Source organism: Micropterus dolomieu, linkage group LG09 (genome assembly GCF_021292245.1).
Source record: "Micropterus dolomieu isolate WLL.071019.BEF.003 ecotype Adirondacks linkage group LG09, ASM2129224v1, whole genome shotgun sequence".
Lineage (NCBI taxonomy): Eukaryota > Metazoa > Chordata > Actinopteri > Centrarchiformes > Centrarchidae > Micropterus > Micropterus dolomieu.
In genome coordinates, this window is record NC_060158.1 from 3,347,542 (window position 1) to 3,357,541 (window position 10,000).

Below are 10,000 nucleotides of genomic sequence, written 5' to 3' on the forward strand. Positions count from 1 at the left end.
CCCCCTACCCCACAACCCCCTACCCTACACACCCTACCCCACACCCCCCTACCCTACATCCTGCACTGAATAAATCCTGAGCTCTGAGAGAGGACACAGGTGAGGCTGTTGACCTGAACTGTGTTTGATATTAACGGACCTGACAGCCAATCAGAGAGCAGGTTTCTCGGGCGTCCCGTCTTCCCACTGAGCTTCACAGCGGCTGTTGGCTTGATGTGATCGGGTTAACGACATCACACACAGGTGCAGTGACACAGAAACAACACCTGGTGCACATTTAACACCTGTGATTCAGGAGAAAGTATCTGTTCACTGGATTCTGTCCTTTCTGATGAACAAAGTGTGTGTGTTCAGAAGAATTTAATCTACAGAATATGAAGTCATTAAAAGGAGCTCTTGTGGTTCTTTAAGTGCTAAAACCTTTACACCTCAGGGTTTCCCAGTGTCCCCAGTGTAAATGACACCTATGGATCTGAGTACTTAATCCAGTTCTGTTCTGACGAACACGCACGGTTCTTCATCTGTATATGGGACAGATCTCAGATCAGCTGTTCTGATTTCCACTTTTTAATATTTATTTATTTAATAAACAGATGGACGTGAGGATTTTCTGTCCCTCAGGTGTAAAGACAGCAGCAGAGACTCCGTGTTTAACATTAAACCTTTCAGAAGAGCTCGCAGTATTAAAACCTCTCTGCAGCCTGAAGGAGCCAATCAGCTGCAGCGTAAAGGAACGCCACAGGAAGAGGAGGTCACGTCGGTAAAAGAGGCTCACTTTGAGTTAAACTTTGAGTTGACTCGCTCGCTGCGTTTGCTTCCATGTTTCATTCATCGGACGTTTTAACATCGTTCAACTTTAATCCAGAGAGTTTATCTGAGGAGAGTCTGCAGCTGCTCCGGACTGGAAACCAGCTCAGAGACTTGACTGCATTTATAACTCGAAGTACAGCTACATGCCTCGTACACGACGCTGCTTCACGATGTTCTTATTTAATATGAACTGTCCGCAGGGAAAAGCTGCTGCTCACTGGAGGATTTGTAGATCTTACCTGAGTTTAAAAATCTCACACGCAGAACGACAGAACGAACCGATCTGTAATATTTTAATCTTAAGAACACACACAGCAGGCGGTTCCCGACCACACACTCGCCGTTTACACTACACGGTTCCGGGGATCTCACAGAATCTCGCATGACCAAACGTGACTTCAGACAGAAACGAACACGGAGGCAGACTGTCGTCGACAGCTGGTTGACAGAAAAACAAAAGAAGAAGAGAATCAAACTGCGGACAAAGTCGAGGCTGAGAAGAGGGAATCAGCAGGTTTACACATTTTATAGAGCAGAGACACGCTGGGGACGCTTCCCGCTCAGCTCGCTCTCATTGGCTGCTGCAGGTTTCTGATCTGAGGCTCCGATTCAGTCGGCGACGCCATGGCCGTTCTGTCGGCGCGGGAACGCCCCCCCTAGTGTTCGGCCAGCGTTACACAAAAACATGTGCCTTTAATCTGACCCTTTAATAACAATATTAAACTTTATCCCTACAGCACGTTTCAGACAGGAAGTGCTACACTTTAAAACGGACGCAGAATGACGATTAAACCATGTAAAATCAGAATTTAACCCACTGACTGAATAATAATAATAACAAAGTGAAAGCAGCAGTTTCCTGCCTGGATCAGGAACGTTGAAGCTGGTTGAAGTCTAAAGTGAGGAGTGGTTATCTCCAGGTCATGTGATCACAGCTTTAACTAATGAAGGCTGCATCCCAGATTTACTTTCTTCTGTTTCTGGAAACCTCCAGTAAACCTGAAGGCACCTCTAGTGAACAAAGGAGTTGCAGCTTGGTGCTAGCTTGTTAAAAGCTCTGTATTAAAGGAGGAGGAGCTTAATTCTAAAGGCTACAGGAAGCAGCTGATGTGCAGGTCACACACACACAGTGATTTAAATTCAGATCAATTCCAATCAACAGCTCTGAAACCATCGATCACTGCGTGTCGTTAAACCCTCTGGACCAGAAAAGCATGTGTTCACATCAGCGAGGTCACATGGGGTCAGCCACTGTGTGTGTGTGTGTGTGTGTGTGTGTGTGGTGGCGTTGACCATTTGTCGATATCAGCGCCGGTGTGAGCTTCAGCTCTGGCAGCAGAAGTACGCTGAGAGTAAACAGACGTCATTAAAGCTGTTTCCTGACAGAGCGAGATTTTAATCCAGAAGAGCAGCTGAAGAAGAATTCAGCAACACGCTGATCAGATGTGAGACTCAAAGCTTCCCAGATGAACCTATGGACGTGAATCCACTCCACTCTGGATCCTATCACCACTGCACGCCAAACCCTGACCGTGAACCGTAACCTTAAAGGAGACCTATTAAACTGCTTTTCCAGTCCTATATTGTAGTTCTGTGACTCCTGTTTTGCAGCTTTGCATGATTCAAAGTTCAAAAAAATTATTTTCTGTCTTATACTGACTCTTCATGCAGGCCTTCATTTCAGCCTCTGTCTGAAACAAGCTGTAGATGCTCCTGTGTCTTTAAACCCCCCCTCCAAAGCCCACTGTCTTCTGATTGGCCATTGTCTTATGTGTTTACCAGGTTGCTGCAGGGATAGGGCTGCATGTTCCTTTTTGGGGGTGTGGCCAGCATTCTCTGCCTGGAGCAAATGACCATATATAGAAATCCAGCTCAGAATGACATCATACCGAGCTATTAGTAAAAAAAACAGTTTAAAGGAGACCTCTTAAACTGCTTTTTCAGTCCTATATTTTAGTTCTGTGACTCCCGTATGGCAGCTTTGTATGATTCAACATTCATCCATCCATCGTCAACCTCTTATCCTGCGTACAGGGTCGCGGGGGGCTGGAGCCAATCCCAGCTGACATCGGGCGAAAGGCAGGGTACACCCTGGACAGGTCGCCAGTTGATTCAAAAAAATATTTTTTTCTTATACTGGTTATACATGTAGGCCTTCATTTCAGCCTCTGTCTGAAACGAGCTGTAGATGCTCCTGTCTCTTTAAGGCCCCCCCTCTCAAAGCCCACTGTCTTCTGATTGGCCAAGACCTGAAGCACATTACCAGGCTGTTGTTGTTGCTGGGCAGAACAGGCAGACTGAGCGTTGCCGTGCCGTCAGTGTGGGAGCACATGACCGTATATGGAACAGCAGCTCCGTCTGGCTCCGTATTACGTTGAACGGAGACGTTGGTAGAAAAAGCACCTGAGGTTTCTGCTCACAGGGATTTCTTTTAAATACTTTAACCTCACTATTTAAAGCCTTTGTCATGTTTAACATTATAGAAATGCCAGAAAATATGAAAAAGCATAACAGGTCCCCTTTAAACCAGGTCTTAATGTCCCCGTAAGGAAGGCTAGTCAGCAGATTCACGTCCCCACAACATTCATGTTTACACACGACCTGGACTCAACATCGGCTTTTTATTACAGGTGGAGTCGCTGAATCTGTTCGTCCTCTAGTGGCCGCAGTAATGATACAGAGGGTGGATGTTCATTTCCTGTTTCCTACCAGCACTCAACGTAGTGCTGGTAGGAAACCACGATAACCACGACCATCATCGTTTACTAAACCTCATTGTTGTTATGGTGACAGCGGAGCACCTCTGACCTCAACGTTATTTTACTCCAAACCACGAAGCAAAGGTTGCAGGAGTGCAGGCTGCTGACGGCGGGGAAGATCAGGACCGTCAGCGTTTATCTGTCAACATTCGAGTAGCTTAGATGCTGCCGCACGAGTTACAACTGCACCAACATGTTCTCTCTCCCAGCTCGTCACATATGGATGTCATGACCCCACGGCGTCGCTTTTTAACGCCCTCGGTGTGAAGGACTCCGCGGTCAACGTCCACTTAGACTTTCAAAATAAAAGCAGTGGTTAACCTCGTAGTTTGTTAGGTTTAGAAAAAGATCCTGGTTTAGGTGAAAGACAACCACGTTTTGTTAACTTACGAAAAAGATTGAGTTGAGTTTTTGTTTTACGCGGGACACGAACACTGGTCTCCCAGGTGAAAGTCCAGTTTATTGAGTGTATGGCGGTTAGTAGAGCGACGTCCCCTCAGCGTTCCTGTTGGTAGTGAAAATGCAAACAGAAAAACCCCTTGAAGGTACGGTATGTAGTTCTCAGTTATCAACACCAGATCCCGTAGTTTCAGCAGGGTTAACATTTCGCCCAAAATTAAAAAGAAGCGTCTCCTCCTGATGCTTGTCCTGTCTGAACCCGGTTTATGAGTAAAAGATGTGATCAGATAAACCTTCCTCTGATTAAACACCTGCTCCTCTTCTTGATTTGAGCTACAGGTAACATCAGACCACAGAGACCACCGCAGACCACCATAGAGACCACCACAGACCACCACAGACCACAAAGACCACCACAGAAACTACCACAGACCACCACAGACCACAGAAGCCAAAGACCACCGCAGACCACAGAGACCACCACAGACCACTACAGAGACAACTGTAGACTACCACAGAGACCAGCATCAGACCACCGCAGACCAACACAGAGACCACCACAGAAGAGACCACCACAGAGACCAAAGACCACCGAAGGCCACAGAGGTCACCACAGAGACCACCATAGACCACCACAGAGGCCATCATAGACCACAGAGACCAATATCAGTCCACCGCAGACCATAACAGAGACCTCCACAGACCACCATAGACCACCACAGAGACCACCATAGACCACCATAGACCACCACAGAGGCCACCATAGACCACAGAGAACAATATCTGTCCACCGCAGACCACAGAGACCACCACAGACCAACACAGAGACCACCGTTGACCACCGTTGACCACCACAGACCACCACAGAGACTAACCGCAGACCACAGAGACCACCACAGACCACTACAGAGACAACTGTAGACTACCACAGAGACCAGCATCAGACCACCGCAGACCAACACAGAGACCACCACAGAAGAGACCACCACAGAGACCAAAGACCACCGAAGGCCACAGAGGTCACCACAGAGACCACCATAGACCACCACAGAGGCCATCATAGACCACAGAGACCAATATCAGTCCACCATAGACCACCACAGAGACCACCATAGACCACCATAGACCACAGAGACCACCATAGACCTCCATAGACCTCCACAGAAGAGACCACCACAGAGACCAAAGACCACCGAAGGCCACAGAGGTCACCACAGAGACCACCATAGACCACCACAGAGGCCATCATAGACCACAGAGACCAATATCAGTCCACCGCAGACCATAACAGAGACCTCCACAGACCACCATAGACCACCACAGAGACCACCATAGACCACCATAGACCACCACAGAGACCACCATAGACCTCCACAGACCACCACAGACCACCACAGAGACTAACCGCAGACCACAGAGACCACCACAGACCACTACAGAGACAACTGTAGACTACCACAGAGACAAGCATCAGACCACCGCAGACCAACACAGAGACCACCATAGAAGAGACCACCACAGAGACCAAAGACCACCGAAGGCCACAGAGGTCACCACAGAGACCACCATAGACCACCACAGAGGCCATCATAGACCACAGAGACCAATATCAGTCCACCGCAGACCATAACAGAGACCACCGTAGACCAACACAGAGACTAACCGTAGACCACAAAGACCACCACAGACCAACACAGAGACCACCGTAGACCACCACAGAGACTAACCGTAGACCACAGAGACCACCACAGACTGCCACAGAGACCACCGTAGACCAACACAGAGACTAACCGTAGACCACAAAGACCACCACAGACCAACACAGAGACCACCGTAGACCACCACAGAGACTAACCGCAGACCACAGAGACCACCACAGACCAACACAGAGACCACCGTAGACTACCACAGAGACCAGCATCAGACCACCGCAGACCACCACAGAGGCCACCACAGAAGAGACCACCACAGAGACCAAAGACCACCGAAGGCCACAGAGGTCACCACAGAGACCACCATAGACCACCACAGAGGCCATCATAGACCACAGAGACCAATATCAGTCCACCGCAGACCATAACAGAGACCACCATAGACCACCATAGACCACCACAGAGACCACCATAGACCTCCACAGACCACCACAGACCACCACAGAGACCACCATAGACCACCATAGACCTCCACAGACCACCATAGACCACCACAGAGACCACCATAGACCACCATAGACCACCACAGAGACCACCATAGACCTCCACAGACCACCACAGACCACCACAGAGGCCACCACAGAAGAGACCACCACAGAGACCAAAGACCACCGAAGACCACCACAGAGACCACCATAGACCACCATAGACCACCACAGAGACCACCATAGACCTCCACAGACCACCACAGACCACCACAGAGGCCACCACAGAAGAGACCACCACAGAGACCAAAGACCACCGAAGGCCACAGAGGTCACCACAGAGACCACCATAGACCACCACAGAGGCCATCATAGACCACAGAGACCAATATCAGTCCACCGCAGACCATAACAGAGACCTCCACAGACCACCATAGACCACCACAGAGACCACCATAGACCACCATAGACCACCACAGACCACCACAGAAACCACCATAGACCTCCACAGACCACCACGGACCACCACAGAGACTAACCGCAGACCACAGAGACCACCACAGACCACTACAGAGACAACTGTAGACTACCACAGAGACCAGCATCAGACCACCGCAGACCAACACAGAGACCACCATAGAAGAGACCACCACAGAGACCAAAGACCACCGAAGGCCACAGAGGTCACCACAGAGACCACCGTAGACCACCACAGAGACTAACCGTAGACCACAGAGACCACCACAGACTGCCACAGAGACCACCGTAGACCAACACAGAGACTAACCGTAGACCACAAAGACCACCACAGACCAACACAGAGACCACCGTAGACCACCACAGAGACTAACCGTAGACCACAGAGACCACCACAGACCAACACAGAGACCACCGTAGACCAACACAGAGACTAACCGTAGACCACCACAGACCACCACAGACTGCCACAGAGCCCCCAGAGCACCACGCTGTAAGCAGGTGTATGATAAATATAACAGTGTAAAGAGGTGGTTGGGGTGGATGGAGGGCCAGAAACCGGACTTTCCCTCAGGAGGCCGGTGTTTGTTTCCGTATGAATCAAAAAGTCAACACTGAATCTTTTTAGTAAAGTAAAACGACCTACAGTGTTAACCCCTTAACGCCAATTCTCATCACACCGCTTCCATTTAGTCCGTGGCCGAAGTACTCCCCCAATGCCCTCAATGATCCCTTAGTTTCTATCTATTCTACGCTCCGTAGACAAATTAACAATCTCCACTTAAATTAGCACCAGCAAGAAAGCAAATGAAAACACAAATACTTCAAAAATTCAGGCGTCAAGGCGCAAAAAAATGCTTTTATTTTGAAAGTCTAACCGGACGTTGTATATTTAACATAATTGAGCCACAAACTCAACAGCACACAGACTCTGATCCAGATCCGGACCCAGAACAAAATGTCAGTGCAACAAGACCTGGAACACTTTGGCGTGACACGCCCCTCCCACATCTGCTCGCCCGCCGCCTTTCAGCCACTGGTAACCGGTCAGAAAGCTCGTTGTTACAGCCTGAGAAGTTTAAAACAAGCCGAAGCAAAGAAGAGAGGTCGGCGGTGAAAAGTGTATACCCGAGAGCGAATCAATTTTACTCGGTGGAAGCAGAGACTGTTAAAACGCCGCTACGATGCCCAACATGGCCGCAGGATTGTGATTCTTATAGATCATTTCGGCAGCAGGACAGGAAGTGGAGACTTTTCATGATTCAGACTCTCTGTTTTGATTCGAGTTCCAGATGCTTCTGACCGAGATCCTGAACGCCGTCCTTCCTGCCCATCAGCGTGTGATTGGTCTGCTGGGATCAGACAGCAACAGGCAGCTCAGCCAATCAGAGAGAGAGAGAAAGTGGCGGCAGGCTCCACCCCCTCATGTGACTCATGTCTTTGTATCCCTGCGGGGACTTTAACCTGATGGGGACGCTGAGGGCCCCAGAGACGCTGTTTGAGGGTTCAGGTTAGAATCAGGTCAGGATCAATGAGATGTCCCCACAGGGACAGAGGAACAAATGTGTGTGAATAAAATCTGATAAAGTCTCTCTCTCTCCCTTTAACTCTGAACCTCTCTTGACCGCTCGTCTCTCTCAGGACATTTGCTCTGATAAGGACGTGAGCGTGACACCGCGGGTCACATGATCAGTCGGTCTGACTCAGCGTTCAGCATCATCGGAGCTGAAAATTAAAAACACACGAGGGTCGCTGAGTCCGTCCTCTGACTCCTGCGTCTGGATCTGAAACCGGTTTCTTAAAGCCGATTATTTATCCAGCAGCTGCAGAGCAACATGATCATCTTTCTTTTTCTTCATCGCTTTTCAACAAACTCCTTTCTGTGGACGCCATTTTGACGCGGGTTCAGCTGGTGGCTGAAACATCCACTGCACTGATTCAAAACTCTTTGACCCTACTTTATGACTTCATCACCAACATCTGTGGAAACAGGATCCAGGTTCAAGAAGAAAGATTCTGTTTACTGACTACAGCCGTATCAGCCCAGAGCATCAGATACCAACGCGCTGTTGCGTCCTCCGCTCTTTGGCGCCATTGTTCAGCGCTAAAAGTAGGCTGAGTATCTGTGGCGGTTTTGGGGGGAGCCCCTATGACCCCCCTCTGAATTTTATGTATATTTCACATCCGGACTAATAACAGGGGTGAATATGGAGCCATTTGTTGTTTCCTAGCAAAGGTTATAGTGGGATACAAAATATAAACTGGGATCCAGAGGATGTCTCATACACTAGAGCTTCTACTGTTTATTAAGCTTTACCAAGAAGTGTTGCATCAAAGAGTGTCCTGTAACCTGAGGTAAAGTTAACAGGACGGTTGTTTTTGTTTAAGGTAATAAAACCATAACTAAGTTAGTGAAAAGACTGAAACATACTAAAACATTAAATTATATACTACACAAGACATTTTGAAAGATTGTCTCTTTTGTCCCGGATTGAATGGGCCCCTCTGATAAAACCACAGGCCCCAGTCAGGCCCCCTCAATAAAACTGGTCTAGAACCGCCACTGCTGAGTATAAATAACAGGAAAGTCCGAGTAAGACAGAGGTTGAGGTGGACGGGTGGGACAGAAACTGGACTTAGCGTTAGCGGAAGTAGCGCTACTTAGCCTGTCTAAGTTACGCATGTAGCACAGTTATTTTAAGCCAAACCATGATCTTTTCCTACGTTAACCACTAGTTTTATTTTGAAAGTCTAACCAGATGTTGCATATTTATTGTTGCCGGCTCAGAGGCCTTCAGGTTGATGCCTTTGGGGTTTTCAGAGCAACAAAGAGAAAGAGAACTGGTCCTCACCTCCTTGTCAGAGATGTAGAGGTGGTCTGCTCTCAGGACCACGTACCGGTTCCTCCACAGCTCTCTGAAGATCCCTCGGCCGCAGAACTTCCTGATCCAGCCCACTTTCTCCGGCTGCTGGACTGCCTGTGGACCCGAGTCCTGAACGCCCTGAAACATCACAATACAACAAAAACAGGGTCAGAGAGAAACCACAGAAAACAGTAGAGTCAGTTAAAGTCCTTAACACCAGTAGGAAACGGTAGATTCTGATGGAAAGACTAGAACAACCAGTAGAACCATCAGAGATTCTGATTCTCCTTGATGGAAGATCAAGATCTGAGGCCACAATGAAAAAGTTGGCAGAAGGTTGAGCGACACGGCCGACCCCCTCTTCTCCACAGGCCTGTTGGTCTATTCCATATGAACTACGCAGCCCCGCCCCTTCTGTCTCACTCACCATAGGTCGGGACTCGAGTTTGACTTAAGTTGCACACACAGTGACTTCAGACTCATCCTCAAAAGACTTATGACTCGACTCGGGCTCGAGGTGTGGGACTCGTGAACAATTTTTATTGTTAGGAAGC

General features: G+C 48.6%; 1 protein-coding gene across 1 annotated transcript in view; it reads right to left on the minus strand.

Moving 5' to 3' along the window:
- Nucleotides 1-10,000, minus strand: part of LOC123976550 (pleckstrin homology domain-containing family O member 1-A-like) — a 25,493-nt gene that overhangs the window by 9,659 nt on the left and 5,834 nt on the right. Inside the window, exon 2 of the mRNA XM_046058808.1 lies at nucleotides 9,435-9,584. Within this exon, the coding sequence (XP_045914764.1) occupies nucleotides 9,435-9,584 (150 nt within the window). The remainder of the gene's footprint in view (nucleotides 1-9,434; nucleotides 9,585-10,000) is intronic.